This window comes from Temnothorax americanus, unplaced genomic scaffold (genome assembly GCF_048541705.1).
Source record: "Temnothorax americanus isolate GAGA-0224 unplaced genomic scaffold, ASM4854170v1 Scaffold1, whole genome shotgun sequence".
Lineage (NCBI taxonomy): Eukaryota > Metazoa > Arthropoda > Insecta > Hymenoptera > Formicidae > Temnothorax > Temnothorax americanus.
The window spans coordinates 6,915,723-6,940,915 of NW_027509230.1; the positions used below are offsets into that span (position 1 = coordinate 6,915,723).

The 25,193-nt window shown below is 46.3% G+C and overlaps 2 protein-coding genes across 6 annotated transcripts in view; both read right to left on the reverse strand.

Moving 5' to 3' along the window:
• Positions 1-73: 73 nt before the first annotated feature.
• Alpha-spec (alpha spectrin) lies at positions 74-9,420 on the reverse strand. The gene is made up of 8 exons (XM_077402951.1): positions 8,969-9,420; positions 8,644-8,875; positions 4,620-8,236; positions 1,606-4,133; positions 1,467-1,521; positions 982-1,360; positions 733-899; positions 74-626 (listed from the first exon to the last, which is right to left on the reverse strand). The coding sequence occupies exons 1-8, from the start codon at positions 9,116-9,118 to the stop codon at positions 498-500; spliced, it is 7,257 nt and encodes a 2,418-aa protein (XP_077259077.1). The 5' UTR covers positions 9,119-9,420; the 3' UTR covers positions 74-497.
• A 1,236-nt stretch (positions 9,421-10,656) lies between these two features.
• Eip74ef (Ecdysone-induced protein E74) overlaps positions 10,657-25,193 on the reverse strand; it is a 190,450-nt gene continuing 175,913 nt past the window's right edge. For all 5 annotated transcript variants that reach the window (XM_077404455.1, XM_077404299.1, XM_077404393.1 and 2 more), the window contains one exon: positions 10,657-13,606. In XM_077404455.1, the coding sequence (XP_077260581.1) occupies positions 13,053-13,606 (554 nt within the window). In that variant the 3' untranslated portion in view covers positions 10,657-13,052. The remainder of the gene's footprint in view (positions 13,607-25,193) is intronic.

Genomic DNA, 25,193 nt, shown 5'->3' on the forward strand with positions numbered 1-25,193 from the left:
AGAAAAAATTATTTTAATTACTCATAAGAAAATTTACGCAATCTCATACGCAAGAATTAAAAAATACGCCATATATGTTTTATATAATAGAGAGATTTATTGAATAAAATTTAATATAATATATTAAATGCATTTATTTCGAAGAACAACGTGAAAGTGTTTCAAAGAACTAGTTGATATAGAATTTAATATTTTAAAGATTAGGATTTGAAGATTAAATAATGCGATATATCAAAAGCATATAAGAATATATACGTTAGGAAAAGCATTCTAACATACAACGCACAAATATATTCTTTATATATATTCTCTATCAACCAGTTTTTAGATGAAAATCTCAATTTCTGTAAATGCTCTAGATAACTCTAGTTATTAATAGAAATATCTCAATCAAGCATAGTTTTTAAAGATAAACATAGCAGCGCCCTGTGCTCTTTATGCAATTATAGTTTAATAAGCTTGGAAAATATAATATGCATATGTATGTGAATCCATAATTAATTCTGGAAAAGAGTACGCGTAAATTCTATATAATCCAACGCAGCTGTTATCGGTCGTTCCGACTTGGGATCTACATAAGGTTTCATACGGGCAACGCAATAATCGGCCATCTCCTTTGTGAGGTTCTGAAAAAGAAAAAAAACGATTAACGAATATAAATTGCATTCTTCATCATTGTAGGAACATTGTAACTTATATTTCTGAATATTCAATAGTATTTGCAATACTTACAGCATATAATTCCTCCTTTGTGACGTACGGCCGATCTGCTGCAGTAATTGCTCGGAAAGCGTTCTCTATTTCCTCCGAGCTCTGCACGTTCTCCGTTTCCTTGCTGATCATAAACGCCATGTATTCTTGCAGCGATACATAGCCGTCTCTATTAGGATCCACGATATCTGCGAATAATAATATCGTGTTAAAAATAGTTGTTCGAAATAATGTAACCGGAAATAACACGAGAATTAAAATCAACAAAACCTAATATGTTCTCGAATTCCGGATCGGGCTGTCCTTCTTCCATCATAGGAAGGTCATAGCCCAAAGCTCTCAGGCACGATTTAAATTCTTGATGATTCAGACGGCCACTCTTGTCCTTGTCAAAGTGCTTAAACATCATGGAGAATTCCTTTAGTGCGTCTTCAGATACACCGGACTGGTTTCGCGCTTGAATCTGCTGTTCTAAATTGTGTTGCATGCGCATTCCTAACTGATCCAACTGATCCCATTGTTGTGCCAATCCTACGGTACTGTGTTCTGTGTAACGGTTGTCGAGAATTAGATGTTCCTCTAGAATAGCTCCCAGATCTTCGATCTTCTTCAGATCTTGACGACGTGCGCGCACTTCTTGAGTTTTTCGCTGTAAATTTGAATATTATTTATGTATAACATATAATTGCGTAATGAATATAAATCTTGCATTAAATTATCCTTATGATAAATGCATCTGTTTCAATTATACAAACCTTGGTAGCTTCCAGTTGCTGTTCTAAAGATCCAGATCCTTCCATCATAGATGTTCTATAAAAAAAATTAATTATTTGCGTTTTTATTCCTAATTAAACAACTAGGTGATTAAATAATTCTTTCATGACTGATGCAAACCTTGTTTCCGCAAGCCACTGATGGAAGGCATTAGCGTGCTTGGCGAATTCCTTACGCAATTTATCATTCTCCTCCTGCCGCTGTGCTTCTTTCGCAAGTTCAACATCGCGCTCCTTAATTATCTTCTGTAAGTTCTTCCAAGTATCTTCCAAAGCTTCCATCGTGAACCATGTGTATGGATTTGGTCCGACGTTGAAGCTCTTGATTTGCCTGTCAAGAGCAGCCAGGGCTTGGAAGTCGGCTTCGGCCGAAGATAAGCTAGCTTGGAACTGCGCGTGTGCCTCGCGAAGAGCACGAATCTCTTCGATACTATTACAACGCACGGGATCTGTCAGATCCTCTTCGGCATTCTCGAACCAAGAGTTGAAAGCAGACGCTTTCTTCGCGAACGTTAGATAGAGCTCTTCGATCTGCCTGAATTGATCCTGCATTCTCAACAGACGTTGTTTCCTCGAATCTGAATCGGCTAGAAGTTTCTGCCAACGAGTGATGACATCGGCATGACGTTTCTGAATGTTGGGTGTCTGATCGTGCCCGGAATCAACGAGCATTTCTTTCAATGAGGTGATATTCTGAATACCCTCGTGTTCAAAGGCATGCAAGCCAGCGTCGAAGGTCTCCTGTTTCGTGAGCAATGTCTGTACGGTAGATAAATCTCGACCAAATTCCTCGGAACGTACGTGAGTCTCCTTATCAGCGATCCATGATTCGACTACATCGGCCTTCCACATGAACTGCAAGTACGCCGAATTGTCGTTCAGTCGTGTCTTCCTGCGGGCCGCGAGAGCTCCGAGTTGCTCCAATTTGTTGCGCAATTGCGCGCATCTTTGACTGATAGCATCTGCTCGATGATTGCCAGCTTTAATCAATGTCTCGCCGGCCTCGCAGATGTCCTTGCAGCGTTCACCGTGAGCCGCGAAATCGGTTTCGAACGCATCGTGCTTCTTCAAAAGGCCTTGCACAGCGGCCATTGTATCGCCGTAATCTTCGACAGAGAGTAACTGCTGCTTTTCCGTAATCCAGGCTTCCTCCTCTTCGACCTTGGCGAGAAACTGTTGATACGTTAAGGATTCATCCAACTTCTGTCCCCTAGTGGCAGCTAATTGCTTCAATTCAGCCCACGCCTGATTAAGAAGCTTCAGACGCTGTTCGATTTCGGGTACTCCTAGATTGGAAACGTCCATCAATTTCTCTCCTGCCTCCTGCACAGCTTGGATAGCAGGTTCGTGACTACCAAGTTCGGCCTCCAATCTCTTGTGCTTCTTCTTCAAGTTCTGCACACCCGTAAGGTCACGACCATAATCATCCGATCCGACAAGAAGCTTCTTCTCCTTGATCCAAGACTCTTCGTCAGCAATATCGCGGAAGAACTGATGCAGAGTATTAGCTTCGTTGAGTCTCGCCTGTCTGTGCGCCGCTAGATTCCTGATTCGCTCATAACGTTCATTTATGCTCTGACGTTTCTCTTGAATACCAGCAGCATCGAACTGGCCGCTCTCGATCAACGAATCAGCCTGTGCATTCATGTCCTTGATTCTTTCTTCGTGCGCCTGTATATCTGCCTCAACAAGTTGATGTTTCTTCATAAGATTTTGCACCGAAGCCAAGTCCTTGCCGGCGTCTTCGGATGTCAGCAAACTCTCGACTTCGCCGAGCCAGAAATCAAGATCTTTCACGGCAGCGATATAGGTACGCTGTTTGTTAGCTTCCTTCAGCTTCATGGACTTCTCTGTGGTCTTTTGCGTAAGGTATTCCCACTGGTCAGCGATAGACGCCAATCTTTTTTGAACTGCATCCTCCGAGCCAGCACATTGATGCTTCTCGATTAGATTGCCTCCCATAGCGAGTACCGATTGAATTCGGTCCGCATTGGCCGCTAATTCAGCTTCGAAAGCCTGATGTTTCTGATGCTTCGACTGTATGTTGGCGGGATCCTTGTAATTCTCCTCAGTTGCTAGCTGAAGTTTCTCGGCGATCCAATTTTCCATCTCGTCCGCATCTCGAGAGAACTGCTGCAGAGTCTGAGACTCGCCCAGCTTCGAGCGCTTCTCAATAAGAGCGTCCTTCAAGTGTCGCCAGCGATCCAACACTTGACATCGTCTTTCGTCGATAGGTTTAGCGGCATAATGTTCCGCAGCGATCAGCTGATCAGCCAGAGTCTGTAAGGTAGCGATCTTCTCTTCGTGAGCGTTGATTGCTTTATCAAAATCTTCGTGCTTCTTGATGAGAGCCTCGACATTGTCACTGCTGTCCACCGCGTCTGCGCTGCTGAGGAAAGCCTCCCGCGCGCTCATCCAATTTTCCGCCTGCTCGCAATCCCTGCAGAACAACTGCAATTCGAGATTCTGATCGAGTTGCATGCGTCGTTGGATCCAAGCTTTCTCTAGCTCTTGTCGGGCTTCAGCCATAGATTCGAGTTTCTCCAGTATCTCCACGCTGGCGTAATGGCTGGATTGCAACAGCTGTTGGCCGAACAATTCGAACGCCTGGAAAGTACCTGCTCTAGCATCTATCTCCATTCGGTGCTCCTATACAAAAAAATAAACGAAATTTACAAAGTGGATTATGATTCGGTTTTCGAGTGTTTTATGCCAGTACGCAACTCTTTGTTTGTTATGTATGATCAAATCCATTCGGCAATAGATACTACGACAAGCAGAAAGGTAGTAATTACGCGATAAGTATTGAAAATACTCAAACTGTTAATAGGCAGTATTTTCATTGCAAAACATCGACACAAGATCAATCAACCTCTTCTCGTAAAAAAAAAAAAATAAAATGAAATAAATCATCAACGAGACGAATTACGCGAAATTAATTTTTTAAACTCTCGCCAGGCAACTCCGCGACTTCCTTGATGCATGCTCAAACGTTCTTATACCTCTGGAAGTATGCCGTATCGCGCATCTATCTCTGCTCTGTGATTCTATAATTTAAATGACTTGGTGAAGGATTTGTTGAAAAATGATTGTGATGACTGTGTTTGATCATGCTATAATAGAGATTATTTTTACCTGATGACGTTCGAGCAATGCCTCGGCACCCGTGACGTCCGATGCGAGTTCTTCGGAAGCGACCAGGCCCATCATCGAGTTAATCCAGGCCATTAAGTCGCGATAATCACTGAGGAAGCGTTGCAGATCGTACGAGTCCAGAAGCTTCTCCTTTCTGCTGTTAGCTTTAGCCGTCAACTGAGTCCATTCTTCGTTGATCTCCTTCTGTTTAGCGTATGTTTGCTCGGCAGTTTCTGGATGCGACTGCATCAGGCGATTAGCCGTCTCATCAAGTTGCTTGATCTTGTCTCCCAAAGCCGCCAGATCTCTCTCCAGACCCTCGTGCTTGCGCTGCAAAGCTTGAACGCTGCGCAAATCCTTACCCAGATCGTCATTGTTCAGCGCCGCATCCTTTTCGCGAATCCAATCTTTGGTTTCATCGACGTCACGATGGAACCGTTGCACCTCGTGAGCAGAACCAAGCTGACTGGCCCGTTCTGCCGTGAGCGTTTGCAAGCTGGTCCACTTCTCGTTCAGATCCTGAATTTGCGTCTGAATCTTCAATGCCGCTTCAGTCTGTCCGAGGCTCATCAGCTGCACAGCGATTTCATTCATCTCGGCCAAACGCACTTCGTTCGCCTTAAGATCAGCTTGAAAGTCATCGAACTTCTTCTGCATAACTTCCACCTGTTCCAGATCCTCGCCCACGTCCTGCACCTGAGCGTGATTCTCCTTGTCCTTGATCCAAGTAGCCAACTCAGCGGCTTCTCTTACCAGCACGTAAGCCTTGGCTGTTTCATTAAGTTTGTTTTGACGTTCGCGCGCCAGACGCAAGAGATCATCGTATTGCGCCTGGATCTGTGCTTGTCGCGCGGCGATCGAGCTCTGCTCTCTAGCCAAGTTCTGTTGGGACGCGCTGAGACCCGCCTCAGGTTCCACGCGCTTCACATATGCTGCCGGTACGAAACCTTGACGATCGTTTACCTCGACCTTCCACCAATCCTTGTTGTTGGAGTTGAGCAGAGTCAGAGTATCACCCTTCTTCATGGATACCTCTCTGGGAGACTTTTCAGTGTAATCGTAAAGAGCCACGACACACTCTTTGCCGGTGATGTCGATCGTGGGTGTCTCTTGCTGTCTACACGCCGCAGCTTGATCTCTTAATACCGCAATGGTGCTCGCAAACGCTTCTAGATCGCTAACCAAGGCCTCGTGTTTCTTCAGAAGAGCCTCAGAACTATCCTCATCCTTGCCGTAATCACCATTCATCACTATAGGACGTTTCTCCTTCATCCATGATTCAGCCTCGTTCGCATCGGCGAAATATTGATGCGCCTGTAAAGAGTCGTCCAAGTCATTTTTACGTTGCCGAGCCTTGTCTTTCAGCTGTCCCCAGTGCTCGTCCAAAGCCGCCAGTCGCTGATTAATCTCCTCAGCCGCGAAGTGTCCCTCTTGCAACATCGTCGAGCCCGCCTGGCAAACCGCGGCCACTCTCGGTTCGTGGTTATTAATTTCCGCCAGAACAGCCTGATGCTTCTTCTGCAGATTCTGCACGCCGATCAAGTCACGACCACGATTCGTGGATGCCGCGACTGGCTCTTTCTCGCGAATCCACGCTTCCTCGTCTTCGATATCTCGAAACAGTTGCTGTACCTGGAGCGAGTCCAAGAGTCGTTGTTTCCTCAAACTCATAGGACGCTGCAGAGCGGAATATCTACCTTGCAATTGATCCTGCTTAGCTTTGATGTTGTCGGCGTCAAAGTGGCCCGATGTGACAAACTGCTCGGCCGCTTGAGCGATACTATCGATTCTGTCCGCGTGAGAACCTACATCGGCTTCTAGGAGCGCATGTTTCTTCTGCAAGTTCTGGACGCTGGTTAGATCTTTACCGTAGTCTTCCGACATAAGTTGTCCCTCCACCTCCGAGAGCCACAATTCAATATCTTCTACCGTACGGTTGAACTGCTGCTGCTGGGAAGCCTCCTGTAATTTTGCGCCTTTCTTTTCGGTGGCCCGCGTTAAGCTCTCCCACAGTGTCACGATCTCATCCGAGCGAGTGCGTATGCGATCGCTAGCATAGTGACCGCTCTCGATCAATTCCTGGCCAGTGGCTACCATCTCCTCCATGCGTGTCCTATTCGCGTTTAATTCTTGCTCGAAATTCTGATGCTTCTGGACTTTACCATTCAGATTAGTAGGATCCAAGTAATTGTCGTCAGTGGCAAACTTGAGCTTCTCATTAACCCAGCCTTTTGTTTCGTCGCAATCTCTCTCGAACTGTTGCAGCTTGTATGCATCCTCCAGGCGACGGCGTCTTTGAGCTGATTTATCGAGAAGAATAGCTCGTCTTTCCAATAGCAGCTGCCGCCGTTGTGCTACATCGTCTGCAGCATAGTGTTCGCCCTCGATTAACTTTCCAGCAAATTCATCAAGCACTTTAATCTTCTCCTCTTGAGCCGCCAGGGATTTGTCAAAGTCCTCGTGTTTCTTAATAAGCGCCTCCACACTGTCGAGGGAATCTCCCAAGTCTTCGTTAGCCAGAAACGCTTCCTGTTTAGCCATCCACGCGTCAGCCTGTTCCGTGTCTCGATAGAACAGTTGCAAATCGACGCATTGCTCGTACAAGATACGCCTCTTCTCCCACAGGTTTAAGAGAGATGACTTGTCGTCGGCGAGAGAGTTCAATTTCCGTGCTACTTCCTCGGCAGCGTAATGTTTCTTTTCTAGAAGTTTATTACCAGCCAATGTGGTTGCATCAAAGCTATCAGCTCTGGCATCGATTTCTCCCTTATGTTCCTGATGTCGGTCGACCAAGGCCTCGGCGCCGGCCACATCTTTAGCTAGCTCGTCTGCAGAAATGATGGCGCGCATATCGTTCATCCAGGACACCAAGTCGCGATAATCGGCTAAGAAACGATGCAGATAATAAGATTCGTCAAGTTTGAGTCGCCGCTCTTTCGCTTTTGCAGTAAGGCTCTCCCACAACTGTAAAATCTCGGCGCGTTTAGCTTGAATCTGCTTGGAATGATCAGCTTCGTGAATCGCAGCGAGACGATCGGCTTCCGCGCCCAGTGTATACACCTTGTCCTCCAAAGCAGCCAAGTCGCGCTCGATACCTTCGTGTTTTCGTTGCAACGTTTGCACGCTGGCAAGATCTCGTCCGAAATCGTCGGACGATAAAACAACGTCCTTCTCCGCGATCCAAGTCATGGTCTCGTCAGCGTCGCGATTGAATCTCTGGATCTCGTGCGCTCCGAAGAGCTTCTCTTGTCGCAGCGTGGCCAGTTGTTTCAGTCTCTGCCAGGATTCATTGAGTTCTTCCTTCCTGCGTAAAATGGTGTCGCGTTCGGGATGCCCGTCCAACAGCAACTTATCTGCCAGCTCGTTCACTTCTGTAACTCTGTACTCTTGACTCGCCATGTCCTTCTGGAATTCGTCGAATTTTCTTTGGAGCACCTCCACGTGCTCCAAGTCGTGTCCAAACTCATCGGTCGTTACAAATGCCTCCTTGTCGTGAATCCAAAACATCACCTCGTCGCAGTGACGAATGAACTGTACGAGAACTAAAGCCTGCTGTAGCTTCAAACCCTTGTCAGCCAATCGGGACAGCAGCAACTCCCACAAGCGATGTAGCTCCTCTTTAAATAATTAAATATATTGCGTTAAAAAACAAAATTCACTTTGTTGGATGTGCAGTATGTTCCACAATTACAATAAACATCATCTATATATATATATATATATATATATATATATATATATATATATAACTTTCAGTTTATATTTAAAATAAAACAATATTTCAAAACATTTTACATATTATACAGTTTGAGAAAAAGATCATACAAATTACTGTTCACAAAACGTCAGTTTTAGATCTCTGAATTGCTTCTTTTTACTAAAAATGAATTATTAATACATTAGATATTATTAATATTAGATTTTCGTAATACACCCTGCACGTACATAAAAACATGGTAGCATAATTTGGTAATACTCTTAACGATCTCGAAAGTAAATTGACATCTCTAGTAATTAAATGTACCTAATCTCTTGCGAATGATATCGCTGGCGAAATGATGTTGCGCTATCATTTCTGAGCCGGTATTATCAAGCAGCACGATGGCGTTTGAATGAGCTGCGACTTCTGCCTCAAAGGCCTGGTGCTTCTGGATCTTCGCCTGTAGATTAGTAGGATCCTTGTAACTCTCATCGGAGGCCGCTTGGAGCTTCTCGTAGATCCATCCTTCGAGTTCATCCGCATCTCGCTTAAAGTACTGAAAGAAAAACGCGAGGGTCAGCAACATCAAACGAAATAGCAGACCAGAGAAAAGAAGAGCACTCTCGGATACGTGAAAGCCTGAAAATACCTGAAAGCGACGGGAGTCCTCGAGCTTGTCCCGCTTGTTGCGCGCCTCCGACTTGAAGTTGGCATAGCGTCCCAATACCTGCTCTCGCCTCTCCTGGATGTCCTCCGGATTCTCGAGGATCTTCACCTCCTTCGGCGTAATTTGATCCATGCTTGGTTGCGATCTTTAAAATAGCATTCACCGACACTATCGTCCAAAATGGCCACAGTGGGGTGTGGCAGGATCAATTCGCTGCCAGCTATGCCACAGAATCAATGAGCGAACGCCTCTCCCGCAGGCAGGGACGGGTGGATCGTCGAATGCGCGCGCGACGACGAATTGTGTCGTCGATAATACGGAAACGACGGCCAAAGAATTTCCGTGGAATTCGCTCGCAAGCTCGCGAGCTCGCCCAATTTCGTCTGCCACACTTGACGACTTGACGTTCGGTTCTACTAGTACTCCTACACTCTTACTGGATTCTTCTGCACTCGGTGTATTCCCACATCCCACTCCGCGCACTTGTGTTGTGATTCTTGTGAACGGAATCCGGCGGCACCTCTCGTTGACTCGCACTCGGTCAATCTTCGTACCAATCACAGCGAAGATACAGCCGACTGTCTAGTCGGTCAGGTTATATTATACCTAATATAACCGTTGCATCATTACGGTAAACATATCATCAATACATGTATAATAATATACATGAACGCAACGCGGCACAATTAACGGGTCAAAAAAGTAGAAGAAAAGGTGAACTTGAGGACAACAAATCGCGCGAGGTCATATATTCTTTCTATGTCTTTTCTACGCTTTTACTGTTCACATTTCATCGCGATATAGAAATTGATTACTTTTGGCATTTTTGTATAAGTAATTACGGGAATGTTTTATGATCATCACTTCATCTACGGCTGTGAATCGCTGAAAGTTTTTTGTCTGCAATTAAAAAATTTTTATCGGTAGATTTTATCAGTTATAGGAAATTAACTTATCGACGGTAGAATTTGCTTATCGACAGTGGTAGTTCATTTATTGATCACAGAGCAGATAACAGCGAAATAAAAATTGTAAAAATCAAATTGAAAAAAATGAGATATAAGGTATATAATATTTTACTTACAAAAGGAAGAAATATTTATAAAAATTATAAAAGATTGTAATTATCTGCAATATGAAAGTTTTTTATTTTAATGAAAATTCTCACTCTCTTTCTCTCTCTCTCTCTCTCAGATAAACTTGTTATTTTCAAACGTTTCAACAATTTTATTAGTTAATAATAAAATATATAACAAAATCTAATAAAATATTATTAATAAAATACCGCATTTTATTTTTGTGTAATATTCTTTATAACGTAAACAGAATTAATTTGAGAATTGAAATATTCATTGAGTATATGGGGAATAAAAAAATAAAAGCGCATAAGAGTATACATATTATGATACAATAATCTTTTATTAAATTTCACCTACAAACAACGAATCACAGAACGTTACATTAGAGTTCCTTACGTCAATCCATCGTGTTTTCATATATTTTACAGGTAAATAATTATGTATTTATCTCTATTATAGTAAAGTCTTATTTGTTAAAATATCTCGTAGTGTAGTGGATTGTTATGTATATGTAAATTTAATTTACCTAAAAATAGGATTTCTGTTGTAGTGTCCATTCATTGTTTATAAGTGTCCGTTATCATGTATAGAAGTGGTATACTATAGGTACTTTTGTCCATTGTACTCTGATATATCTTCTTCTTTTTATCATTAATATTATTATTAATATTATTACTATTTCCCGCCGATACATTGTATTCGAAGTACGATAAAAGTCACCACGTACCAAAGAACTTTTCGCTGATAAAATTACAAAATTCAATTCGTCACAAAAAAACGATGTTAGGGCGTTATATGTAAAGGGCTTTTTAAGTACCTGGACAAAGTGACGGCATTTACGATACAAATCGCTAGAACTTTTATATGCATCTTTTTTTTTTTGTTAGAAGGCAACACGTCTTTGTTAATACGAGAAGGCAATTTGCTTTGTATCATCGGTATATATCTGGTGTCCCGAAAACATCGGATCGATCTGACAGCACCGTGTGTGGCTCGACTCGAAGGGCGTTGACTCGAGCGACAAGTGCAAAGGGACCGTTTGCAGGCATTATTGGCAGCGTTGGATCACTGTTCAAATGTACTGTATATTTCGTTTTCTTTTACGGTTTTATATCCCGAGGCTGTAATGCGACAAATCGGCCTGTGTACGCGCCTCGCGACCGACCGCGTATAGTCATCGCCGCGTGATCTAACCAAACGCTCCTCGTCCATTCTTTCCTTCCACCTTCCGTCGTTTTACTTTCTCCCGCGGATATAATTATCGCATAGAGATAACCAGCGTTACGTTCTTCTTAAACGTAAATAATATTTTTGACGATTTCCTCTTTATGTACAAAAACTTAGGGCTATAGGATACACTTGCACTCGCGCGCGTCACGCGTCCCGGGGCGCCAATAAGTTAAATTTTACTCTAGAGTTACGCTTTTTTTTTTTTATTACGCTTCCCGTGCGTCGGGCGGGCTTCTCTGTATTGTGCGACGTCTCCGATCAGTCTGAGCATATACGAGACCAGCGATATACGTGTATATATATATGTGCGTTATGACTGCGACTTTAGAAGGCTCGAGCGCAAAATCGGCGCTCCCGAACGTATAAAATTCGTCCCCGATATAACGTATATAAGAACAAACAAGTAGTATAGAAAGTTTCGAAAGAGAGACGTCGCGCGAGACGGTTACAAGCGCCCTACGCGTGTCGCCGTGACGCCAAAAATCTCATAGAGACACATCAAATCTCGCTCCATTTTTACTACATAACATACAATAGATATATTTATATAATATATATAATGTTCAATAATATATATATATTTTTTTACTAAAGGTATTCTTTATATTTATATACAGAGATAAAATCGTCCGCATTGATAATCTTTACGAATTAGTAACACTAGGTTGCTAAATAATAATTTTCTTGGACCTCGGTGTGCGTGTGCGTGTGTGTATGTGTATATGCATGTATATTAGCCAGCACCTTGCGTTGTTGAACCCTCAGCTCACAAATCGGAAGGGCCAATCCCTTCCGCTTATACTTAAAAAAATATAATGTGTACCCCTCCCTGAGCTCGCTCCGTGAAACTTCGAGAGACGCTTCTTCATCCTTTCCCGTTCCACTACACAACTCGTCTCCTCTCCTTTCCCCTCCTCTCCGTATCGTAATCCTTTTCACAGCCCTCATTTCGTTTCGTTTTTATTATAACTTTCGTCCGTTTTCCATACATTTTCCATCTGCGCGAATCATCGCGCGTAACAATTTTCTTAGGTAACATACATAAACGTCTAATATACAATAAATAATTTGTCGCTCTTTCGAATATACAATTTTTCGCTTTTCGGTGCTTCGCGGCTTAAGTAATTTGTCCACGGCGTTCCTCCCGCAAGGTACACCAGAATAAAATCTTTAGTTTTATCTTTCTCGACACGTTAAGAACTAAATTTTGTACAAATTTCAACGAGTCGGGCGCCGTCCTGTCCCAATCCTACGCGGCACTCGGACACGCGAGAAAGAAACGCAGGATCGCAGGAGAAGGACGAGGTACTGGGTCGAGACCACCTCCGACGACATCGTCACGCGGCGCCTTAATATACATTTACATAGGTATAATACAAGGAACAAACGAAGCCGGAGAGAAAGATGGAAATAGAGAGACAGAGAGGGATCGAGAAGCAGGCAGGGAGAGTCAGACAGGAAGAGAGAAAGAGAGGGAGAAAAAAACGAAAAAGCGAAAGAGAGAACGCGTTTTACAACATCTGAGGGGTGTGCCAGGTCGGCGCGTCTCGATGGAGAAAACTACTGAACGGCGACCCTTGGCGCGGATGAGGCCCCGCGACGAGCCCGCGACGCCGCATCAGCGACGGCAACGTCAACGACAACGGCGGTGGTCGACGTCCGCGCGGGGCCCGCGCCGAGACGCCGTGTTGTTGCTGCTGCTGCTGTTCCTCTTTCCTCTCCCTCTCGTGCCCCGCGGGACGGGCCGACTCCCTGTCTCATGCGCCCGTACAATCGATCTCGACGATGTCCTTCGGCACGTCGACGAACTGGTAGACCAGCCGCTGGCCGTCCACCTTCGCCAGGATGCCGCGCTGATAGTAATAGCGCAGCGCCCTGCCCATCGTCTCGTAGTTCATGTCCGGCTTGTTCTTGTGTATGCCCCAGAGCCGCGAGACCGCCTTGCTGTCGACGAGCTTGAAGACGCCCCGCTCGCGATTCGTCCACTTGATGTAGCGCGGACAGTACTCGTGGTCCTGCAGCAGCTTGAGCAGGAATTCCCACAGGTACGTGGTCGAGCCCTCGCGCGACTTCCGCTTCACCGCGGCCCCGCCCTCGCCGCCCTGCCGCGGCTTCTTCAGCTTGCTCTTCTTCGAGCGCGACGGGAAGCTGAGCTCGAGAAGGTAAAGATCGTCCGAGACCGAGCTGGTAGCCGCCTGGATCACGCTGGTCGGCACGCCGCCCGGTCCTCGCGGCGGGCTCGGGGTACAGGGGGTCGCAAACTGCCCACCCCCGCCGTACATGTTTATGTAACTGTTGTAGCTGTCGGATACTGAAAAAGAGAAAAAAGAGAGGGGCGCAATTAGAACAAGTCTTGCGAATCATCTCTGCGTTATATCGAACCTTTATCTATGTTATTTATATCTAGGTTTTTTTTCATCAGAGAGTCTCTTACTTTATCTATATCTATTTTATAATGATCTACTCGACTTTTTATAACGGACGCTTGATTACAAGTTTAACGTAACGATCACTTTTGTATCTTACAATTAACTAGCTTTTTTTACTCACTACGTGACCAAGCGTTTAATTACGTCTCGACGCACGTAGGACAATAACATGTGGAAGGTACTTTATCGTCAATATAAAAGAATCAATATATCGCTGCATCGTAGAAATTATTTCGGCATCGCGCGACAAAGGAAGGAGAGTCCGGCCTTGAAGAGACACGCTCTAATCTCATCCCAAAAGAATCCACGACACAAAGTAACGTTATTATCTCGACTCGGCCGCGAAGGGTCGGTGTCAGCGTTTATCGCGTTAGTTTTCGCACCGCGTGCCTTTAAGAGTATACGTCGCAATTGAACGTGCAATCAAGTATTAATAGCCGTCGTTCGCGAAGCGGCAAGGAGGGAAAACGTCGTTATCGCCCATCATCATTGTCGCGTCGTCGTCGATTCGCCTTCGTCGTTTCCATCATCCCGAGTGATCGGCGCAAGTATAGATGTTCTCGATAGCCCGCCACCTCTGCTCTTCCGCGGGTCTCACCCCGGTCTACATACAGCGCTGGATCTTTTTTTCCTGATCTCGCACGAAGAGAACGGAAGAAACGGGTAATTATCTCGAATTCGCGATCTATGCGTCATGTGGTTTAGTCGGGGATTTTTGGATACCGCGCAATATCGATCGCGTCGACATCGCGATCGTACGGACGCGAATGCCCACGATCCGAGATCCGAGTTCGTGCCGCGAGGCCCGCGAGCATAGAGCCGTGGTCCATGGGCGTAGGAAAACACGCCGGACGTGCGCGAGAATCCGCCTCCCCCCAAAGAGATTTATCCTTCGAAGCGAATTTCGCATTGAAACGCAGCGGGGCGGTCTCTCCCAGAGAATCCATCAAGTTTCGGCGCTCTTACGAAAATTCAATGAAAAGTCGCTTTTTAAAAATCGAGTTTAGTCCAGAAAGTTTTATTACTTGATAAATCCACTTGCGTGTCCGTTGGTGTCTCATCGAGTGAAATTTGTTGGCTGGAATCGTATCGGTTTTGTGCGAGAAAAAGATAAGTTTATTATTTTGGGAGGGACTATCGCGAGGAGATATTTTGGAGGAAATTGAAGTTTCGGAATTTGGCAAACACACATCGTCGTGGCAGATACTTGTGGGAGAATCAGTTTGAGAAAAAAAACCAACATTTGGACGTACTTGCGACAGAGTACTTACAACACGCGTTATGACAAAAAGTAAGGGTTTCGAAAGCAATATAAAGCATCTCTTTTACATGGGTGAATAAGCAGCAGTCGGTACGAATTTTATACCCAAAAGAAATAAAAAAATTCTCAGCCGTGTGACGTACGCGCAAATATAGCGCGCCGCGTTATGTCGAAAGAAAGCGAAAGTTTCGAAGCTGCCTCGAGAGATGAATCTCGCGTTCTTTGTACCGAAGATGAGTTAACCAGTGTCGCTGCGTGGCTCCCATAGGGGCGGGGGGGGGAGGGAACAGAAAAAGAAGAAAAAAGAATTCTCAGCATTTCGCATCTACGTGCACGCGACGATGAACGTTATGCTGAGAGAAAGCAAAAGTTTCGAAGCGCTGCCTGCTACCGAGGCGGTGAGAAGCTCTTTTCCCCTTACGCCACTGGGTCGAGAGGAAGAGGAGACGGACCGAGATAAAGAGACGAGGAGCGAGAGAGAAAGAGAGACAGAGAGTTAAAGCGGTGAGTCGGAGCGCGGCGAGAGGGGCACGAGACGAAGGCGGGAGGGAGGAGGAGGAGGAGGAGGAGGGAATCGGGGAACTCTGCCTGCAGTATGATAGAGGACTGACCCGAGCCAAGGTTGCACGGGTGACGCCATCAAGCTACTAGTGCATAATAGCGCCGCTCGTTCTGAGGCCGCCGCGACTGCGCTAAAATCGGAACTCGTTCTCCGGCCCCCTCGCGTTCCCTCCCGCCACCTCCCCCCTTTCGTAACCCTCCCTCCCTGTCGCCGCTTGCCGTGCCTATCCTTCCTCGTCGTCGCGTCAACCCTCTCGCTCCATCCCATCTTCCTTCGCCGTCTTCCTCTCCCCGCGCGGTCTCCCTCTCTCGCGCCTGCATCCTTCTCTCGCGTCGCGCGTTGCAGTTCCGTGGAGTCCCGCGCGCGGTTGAACGATTCCTCGGGCACTATTCGAGGTTTTCTGGTTTGCGGACCGACGAGACGGGGCGGGGGGGGGGGGAGAGGGAGGACGGAGCGAGCGAGAGGAAGAGGGAGAACGGTAGAATATTTATTCGGCGGTACCCGAAGCGGCATTATCTCCTCCGGGAGTGACGGAGCTGCGAAGTAATAAGCGGTCGTTCGAAATAACGGCGTTTATATATACGACACGTCACGTTTTATTGATACGTCAAAACAGTTTAATGCGAAGGTATTTAAAAATTACGCGAAACCGTCTCGAATCAAGAAGGAAGAGGTAAATTAGACAGAAATAGGCGCTTTATTATGTATGCCACGAGCGAAAACCACTAAGAGTAATGAAATTTAATCACTGAAATTGAATAGAAAATAGTTGCGGGTCAAATGAAGCAAGGAACGTAAAGCGAAAGTACTAAATTCACAATAATACGTAATAAAAGGCACAAATATAGAGAAGAATTTATTCGATTTCTCTCGATAGATGCAACGACACATAAATCCACTGAAACACTTTTCTGTCTTTTACTCCGCGACAAAGTTTCGATAACTGTAAGGGCTGCGGTATATAAATAGCGCGAAGAGAAACGAAGCAAGATTCGAAAACGAAGAGAGGAAAGAGAGAGAAAGAGAGAGAGAGAAGAGAAGAGAGGAGGGGAAGACGGGGACGAAAAACAGGAGAACGGCAGGAGAGCGAAAGATTTTCGACGTGGCTCTAAAAATACGGAGAACGCACCGTTGTTCTCAGGAAGTGCGCGTATAGAACACACGCGGGAGAGCGCACGAGGAAACGCACGGCGCGCGGTGCGCGCTCGAAGAGCGAGGTGGGAGAGAGAGACGGAGAAAGGGAGAGGAAGGCGGTAGTAGCGAGAGGCCTCGGAGAGCCCGCGCGAGAAACAGCTGGAGCGGATCGTGTTTACGCGCGGTATGACTGGCTAGATGAGTCAATCGTAGACCCGTTGTCTAGGAGCGGTCGCGGTGGGGGAACTGCTCCTACTTCACTGACCTATACCACGAGCGTCGTATAGCGCGGGAAAGCACCGCTAGACTCTAGAGACGACGCATCGCCAGCCGATGAGTCTGGTGCGCCGCGCCGCGCCGCGCCACGCCGAGACCGGATAGAGAGGATTCCTAGAAGTCTCGGAAGTCTAGGATCGATCGGGGAAGCGCGAATGGAATAGGTAGTTCGACGGTCCCGGAAATATCGATAGGTTTTCTTTTCCCAAATTCTCAAGCGTAAGAAATTCTAGATTCTAGGATGCAAATTTATCCTCGGCAAAAGCGCGTGGGATCCCTGGGAACCTGCGAAGACTACGATAGGATCCCGAAAAACAGGCTACGATGCGCGAATAAAATGGGTTTTGAATATTTTAGGATCGGCAAACTGGAAAATTCAAGTGGGAGAATTTAAAGATCCTAGAATAAATAAAAAAAGTCTTGATAAATCGGCGATTTAAAAGCACGTTTATTCGCGATCATAAAAATGTAAAAACGTGAGTTGCGAGAGATTCTTCACAAATATAATGTAAACGTTTATAATTCTACAGCGAGAACAAATATCTCAACTTAACGGATTACACAAGTGCGATTTTAATTATTTCTACAATCATGATAAACGTCTAATTGTTATTCGGAGTAAAAAATATTCGGGGATAGATAAAAACAAGCGAAGAGACGTCGGGATTCGATCGTTATTTTGCTCTCTTTCTCTTTCTCCATGTATTGCATAGAATTACCATTACTACCACATCGATAGCACCACAAAGCACAGCCGGAGGTCGACTAAAGGCGATCATTGGTCGAATTTAAATTCAAGTTTCGCTCAGCCCGACGAGACGATGTTCCGCGACAATGAAACGACAGTCTAATGCGTCCCCGAGGCCGTATTAATCTTCTACTTAAGCAGCATTCTTCGGCTCTTGTAACTGACTCGCAAACAAGGTGGAGGACGAAAGAACGATTACAGGTTTAGGGAACTTTTAGGAAATTCAATTACACCTGATAAAAGTTTTGTAACGTTTGAGTGTTAAAATATTAAAAGAGCTATTCTAATTCCCAACGTGAAACAAAAAAAGAGAATTCTTATTCTTGATGCATATATAAACTAGGTTTTCTTTACAAATTATAGGAGAGGCTCGCTATTCGCGCACAAATCCTCTGCGGAATCAGTTCGCAATCAGAATAATATCTGTAATTTTAATTGAGTACATTTTGTTTGCCAAGCGCTCAATGTTATATGATGTTTGAGTAAAAGGGACCAGACCTGGAGTGGTGAAATCCAAATTTCAAGATATCTCTTATAAGAATTAATAATATAGGTATATTTAAAACGCGCACACATATTTCGCAGAAAAGCAATTACAAAGTAGCTCGTCATTCCATCTCCAAGTCAGTGCTCATCCGAGCTCGTGAAAACTACGCTCAGTCGCTCTGTCGGGCGATTACGCGTTGCAGCGCGTTATTAATTTCTATATTTAACGAGGGTTTCGCAACCCCGCGTGCGCGCGCGAGACGAAGATCGAGAAAAAGGAAGCGGATCTGGGGGCTCGGGGGCCGCGTTTCCTCGTGCGCTCTCGAGCTGCGTTCCTTCCTGACAGTGCCGGCAGGAAGTTTAGCCGAGGGACTCGGTAACGAGTCGATAGTTAAAAATACACGGAAGGGTAGGCGCGCGCGTTGCGCCGCGCGACTACGGCTGCGACGCGACGTGGCGCGGCGCGGCGCGGCGCTCGTTTATTTTGCGGAGGATTTCGCGCTAGCCGCTCTCTCTCTCTCTCTTTCTCTCGCGCGCGCGGGCCGGAAGTACAAGTATAGCGAGAAGGGCAGGGGCTGGGAGGGGGAGGGGAGGAGATGGAGCGAAAGAGGGAGGAGGAAGAGGGAAAAAGAGAGAGAAAGAGAAAAAAAGCGCGATGAGCCGAGAAGCAGCGGGAGGCGGCTTGTGGCCGACGCAACGTATACGGTGGGGGATATCCAGGGACGTACGATTCGACGGAACGAGCGGTAAAAAAAGCGGTTGCGCTAAAAGCGAGCTCGGTGGAAGAGAGAGATGCTGCGGGGCGAGAGGGAGAGAGAGAGAGGGAGAGGAAGAGATCTAGACAGAGCGCGCATTCTCACGTAGTGACGGTCCCGGATAATTGGCTGGGAAGTCGCGCGCGCGTGCACGAGATATTCGGGGCGAGAGGGAGAGAGAGAGAGAGAGAGAAAACAGTTCCAATATTTTATCTTAATATTCATATAAAATCTATTGGTGAACTTGAATATGAACTTCTCCCCTTTAGTACTATTAACGATATGACACATTCTCAGCGATTAAACGTATCGCATATTGTCAAAGTGTCCGTAAATTAAACGTTATCGCATATCGTTAAAGTATCTCTAAATATAATGAAGTTAATTACATATTTAATGTTAATTAGATGTTAATTAGAATTCGAGACACTATCGCGTACGATACCACCCCGATTATCTAAATAAATAAATAAGTAAAACCTAATCGTGTGTTCTTTCAAAATACATATAATACTTCTTTATCTCTGCATTAGTATCTCTCCTACATATTTATTTCACTTATTACTCTTTAAGCAAAACATCTTAAATATAAGATTTTAGATCACTATTCAATTTAAGCATAATTATATGATTCCTAATCAAAGTAATGAACAGTTTAACAAGAACATAAGGTATTTATCTGGTTGTATAAGAGTGGTCCCTTAGCAATCGACATAAATTTGACATTCATCAGACTCCGAGAAAACCAACGACGAAGTCCGGACTTCTATCGGGTGAGAAACCCGGTCCCTTCGGTTCCTCCGATCTCGACGAGATATACGCTCGCGTGACGCGTGTTCTCACGTACCAGGATTTCGAGAGGCGGAATTCCGCGTGCATCTAAGTGCATGAGTTATACTCCGTAGTCGGAGCGGGAAAGGTGAGGGGTGAAGGAGGGAGAGTCGGGAACGCCGGGCGAGGGCCCCGTCTCCGGGAGGCGAGCGGAGAACGGACGCACGAGGGGCCACCGAAAGTGCTCGTCCGGCATAAACAAAGCGATCGTGGATTATGGTTCCGACATAGCTCCGGAGCTGCGGAGCTCTGGCGCGCGGAAGAGGGAGAGTCGGAGCGAGGCGGAGGGGGGGCCGGAGGGATGGCGGAAGGGCAGGGTGAAGATGGGCCGGGCAGTGTCGGTGATAGCGGAGCGACGCCGATAATAGTAGTGGTTGTGCTGGATGATGGTGGTGGTCGTTGGGAGCGATGGAGTGGGCAGGAGGAAGAAGAAGAGGAGGAAGAGCAACGCGGAGGAGGAAGAGGCGGAGGAAGAGGAGGAGGAGGAGGATGATGAGATCGAGAGAAGGGGAGAGTTGACCTTCAGCTGCGCCGGGAAAGTCAGGCAGTCACTGACCGACAGACTAACTTAACCGCTCTATCCTTCTCCTCCTTCTCTCTCCTCCGCCTTCATTCGCGACCGGCTAGTCCGATGCACCGCATTGCACACATATACGCTGGCGTCCCTCTCCCCCCGGTCTCCGCCCGTTCTGCCTCCCTTTCACTCTCTATCCCGTCGATCTCCGTCCATCTCTTTCTCTCTCTCTCTCTCTCCTTCTTTTTCCCCTCCTCCTCTCGCACTCCTTTCTATCCTTGCGCTTCCTTCAGCATCTCCCTGCCCTACGTCTCTTGACGTCGTGACGTTCTTCCCTTGTCCCCTATATCTCTCTCCCTCATCCCCCTCGAAGTCTCTTTCTCTCTTTCCTCTCGTTAGACCAAGTCCCTGCCTATTATGTTACCCTACTGCCTCGGGCTACTATCTTTAACCCCGAAACCCGTTCAAATTGCGAGCTCTCGGCGTGCACGTGTACGTGCACCATCGTCGCCGCTCCTTCCACGCTCCGTTTTGCCTGCTTCTTCCCCCTGCCCTTCTGTCTCACTGTCTCCCTCGGCATTCGGAAAAAGATAAAGGGGGCGATCGAGAAGGATGTAGGGAGATTGATAGCTAAGAAAACATTTCGCTTTAAGTCTTTGACTGTGTGTAAAACACGTCTCCTTACTCCTTTCTTCGGTCTAGATTTACAATCTTCTCGCAGTCTGACAATTAACATCAATGTTATTTGACGAATACATAATGACGAGATGTGTGAAATTTTCATTTGCGAACATATCGTCTTAATTTATATAATCGTGATAATTATCTCCAGTTCATAAGTAACACGCTTGAAAAAATTACATTAAAAAGATTTCGAAGCTTTATAAGTTAATTATCACTCGTGAAATGTCGAGACACCTTTTTGCCATTCAACCGTAACAGGTATTTCAAATACAATTTCTCGCTTTTACTGAAAACGCGAAACGGTCGTCGAGTTTATTTTTTAAGGCGAGGTCGCGATCTCGATATCGCTCAGACGTGAATCAGTTAATATCTCATTTCACTCCATTTCAAGGTGATTTAACGAGCGCGCGAGACTTTTCGTACGGCGAGGACGTTTTCTTCCTGGTCGTTACGTAAATGCATTTCGACGTCGGACACGAACGGAACTTCGTGTCTGCGGATTAGGTTTGCATGGCGATCATCAACGCTGTTTTCATCATCGGCGAGGGCGTGGGCGGCGGTGGCGCGGCACCTCTCTCGCGGTTTCTGTGCTTTCCACGAAGTGTCGGCCGCCTCTCTTCCCAGCTCGCGCGCTTAGAGCGTAAGACAACCGGCGGAGAGGGTCTAAAGAGAGGAGAAGGAGGAGGAGGAGGAGAAGGAGGAGGAAGAGACAGAAAAAGAGAGGGAAGAGATTTACGTTCCGGGCGCCTTTTTCCGCGCGACCACCTTGACTGCCTACAAAATGTTCGCGAAACATTTATGTGTGCGTGTTTCGCGAACTCGCCGACCGCGTCGATTTCTCGACGAGCAATAACACGTTTCGCCCGATGCGAGAGATGACGCTAACGAGGAAAGAGACGGGGCGCGATGACGTGCGCGAAATTCCGGTGAAATATCAGCGATTTCCGACAACTGTTTTAACGAGATATCGATGACTCAGAAATACCAATGATTATCACGCGCGAGAGATTTTCATTTCCCTCGCATCGTCGATTTTCGACGTCTATTATTGCGAACAAATTTTTTGCGTACGCGACAAAAATTCTCGGGACGTTTTGGTTCATGATTCGAGTGGACACTATATTTCGACATTTCGCTATTTCAGCAACGACGAGAGATTTCCTCAGCGCGATCACCGTCGAATTGAATGTATCTAATGATCTTGACCTTTACGACATTTACGGACGGTATTATCTGGAGCGTTTTTCGATAAAGACTCGACGTATTGCAGAAACTAAAACATCTGCATCGCCAAGAATCGCAAGAAACAGCGTTGTTGTCCGAACAGAGATAAGGAAGCAAGTCAACGGATTGAAATTATCGGCGAGAGCACGTACTCTTAACTCTTGAAATAAATCGTTTCTTTTATTCGCATTGCGTTTGAAAAATTTGCCACGTTGATCATAGGAAAAAAATGCTATTCTCGTAAAAATCAAATTTACAAATGTCAAGGCTAAATGTCAGCAACAGAGCCAGTCTGTTCATTTTTTTTTTCACCTTTCTTGTTCATCTTCGCTAGTTTAGCGCTTTCAGAAAATTGTCGGTAATTACTTTCACTTTTCCAAATAAAGAACGGTAAGTCCCGTACTGTCGTGTGACGAACGGAATTACTCATCCCATGCACGCATGGGATGTATTCATGCATACAGGACACCTAAATTACCGTATGAATTCCGCGTCGCGACATTTCTTGCAGAAAATTAGGAATCGATGTGGCGCGACTCGGAGATAATTTCGTCGGATAATCTCGAAGCGCGCGCTTCTGGACAGCGCGGATCGAACCTTAAGATTCATCTCTCGAATGGACGTTCTCGAGCGCGGGCCGAGAGGAAGAGACGCGAAACCGCCGTCGATCGCCAATAAAAATACACGCGTTTTCGTTCGCGCTGGCGAAATAAATGCGCTTCGCGCGATTTATAACCCGGACCGAAGCGGAGCGGAGCGCGGCGTATATCGCCGGCGTGCATCGTTTGCGGAATACGTTTCCCCGGCGCGGCGCGGCGGGTTCGTCGATCGTTCGATGGGATTCTTATTGTCGGTTTCCTGCCGCACGCGTATCACGCCGGGCAGCTCTTTGTGAGCGTTCTCTCTTTCTGTCTCTCTTTCTCTGTTTCTATCTCTTTCCCTCTCGTCCTCCCGGTATCCGGAAGTCTCGACGCTGCGCTCGAAGATCAACTTGCGCGCGCGCTCCTCGTTAAAGCGTGAAAATTAATTCGCAACCGCGCATCTCTGACCCGCGACGACTTGTCATTTAGACGAATTTTGGGAATTGTAGAAAGATGCCTAAAAGTTGGCGAATATATCTGTCTCGCGTGCTTTAGTTGCGCGTTTAGAAATGGAAATTGATTGTTCCAAGTTTTAAATTTATACGATATTAGAGCTTATCTCTGTATCATCTATATAGGTAATTTTTATTGTTTATATCTCATATCGACGATAATGTACCGAATAACGTGAAAATGTTGCTGGCCATAAAATGTGCAGTTACGCATCGCTAGCGGTGAAGTTGCACGCTACCTACGTCGCGCCGTCGGCGTCGTTCCTTTTGGAAGGCGAAAGAGACCCAGACAACACACGCGCACACACACACACACACACACACACACACAACGACGGCGCGAATGGAAAGAGCGACAGGGTGTAGGCATAATGATCCGGCACTGCCGGATGACTTATGCAGAAACGATGCGTGTCGTCCTCGATGATGTCCCTGCGAAATGCGAGAATCGACGCGCGCGTGCGAGTCCTTACTCCTTGCCGGGGTCCCTCTGAATTAAGGCGCGTTACGAAGCAGTTCCTGGAAATTCGCGCTGTCAGAAATCGGAGGTCGTGAAACACGGAAAGTGTCGGCGGGAAGAAAAATTATCGGGCGATACGTGGTCCAGCCAAGCGCGAGCCTACCATCAAGTAATAAGATTGTGTCTGTATGATTGACAATCAAAGAGACGGACGATCGTATAAAAAAAAGGCAATAAACTGTTCACGTATTCGAGCCAGTAAAGCACAGGCAGTCGCATTTACCGGAATTACCTTATCGCTCCCACGCCGATCCGATTCGCCACGTTATTCCTTTCCGACAGTCATGAGGACAGGAATAAGGAAAGAAAGAGAGAGAGAGAGAGAGAGAGAGAGAGAGAGAGAGAGAGAGAGAGAGAGAGAGAGAGAGAGAGAGAGAGAGAGAGAGAGAGAGAGAGAGAGAGGCGCACATCGGAAGACGACGAGAGGAGCAAACGATAAGAATGCGCACAGCTCTTCTCTCTTCCGTCGTCGCAGACGACGCGCGATGTGTGCGAGGTCAGTGACCATGGCGCGCACTCTCGTCGTCGCTCGCACTTCTTGCGGCCGGAGAAGCGGAGGAGGAAGACGAGGAGGAGGAGGAAGAAGAGCAAGCGGGCGATAATGCCAGAGGACAGCGAAGTTTCGCGCGGCGCAAAATACGGCGGCCGGTGTTTAACGGTCGGACGATACCGAATTTAGAGGCCGGAGGTGGCACATCTTGCGCTTGCCTCTCCGGCCGACGAGCAGACGGGGGAGAGAGTGCGAGAGAGCGAGAACAAATAAGAGAGCGCGAGAGAGAGAGATATCTGAGAATTCGCGACCGGTTGAAATACGACCTTGAAGGGAGCCGCGGAGATGCGCTGCCGTTCCTCCGTTCACGCGCGCGACCGTATTTACGAAACCGTTAATTTCTCGCCAATAAGAAAGCGAATTATTCGGCGGATCCCTCGCGATCTTCTCGGGCAGATATTTCTTGCGCAACTCGCGCGTAAACTTCGCCCGGTGAGTCGACCGAGCGGATAGTGGGATTTATGTCGCACGACCAACAGGAAGAGCCCAGCGTAATGGTCGCTTCGAGAGAGGCGGTTACTTAAATATTCCGGTTACAAAGAGGGAAATGTTTCCCACGTTGCTCGCGTGGGCGCACCAACACCTGCGCGAGACTCTCTCTCGGGCTGATCCTACGCGTGTATAAACTTATATAAAAAAGAGAAAAAACGTAACGAAGAAGTTTCTCGCAGCTTTTTCGAGCTTGTTTTTTTTTTTTAACATATCTCCTCGTGATGACGCGCGAGATTTCCATCGAGATTACGATTAAAGCTGTAAATAAATGTATACGATATGAAATATCCGACCTTTAAGATTTTATCACTAAATTAAATTCCACCTTCTAATGATTTA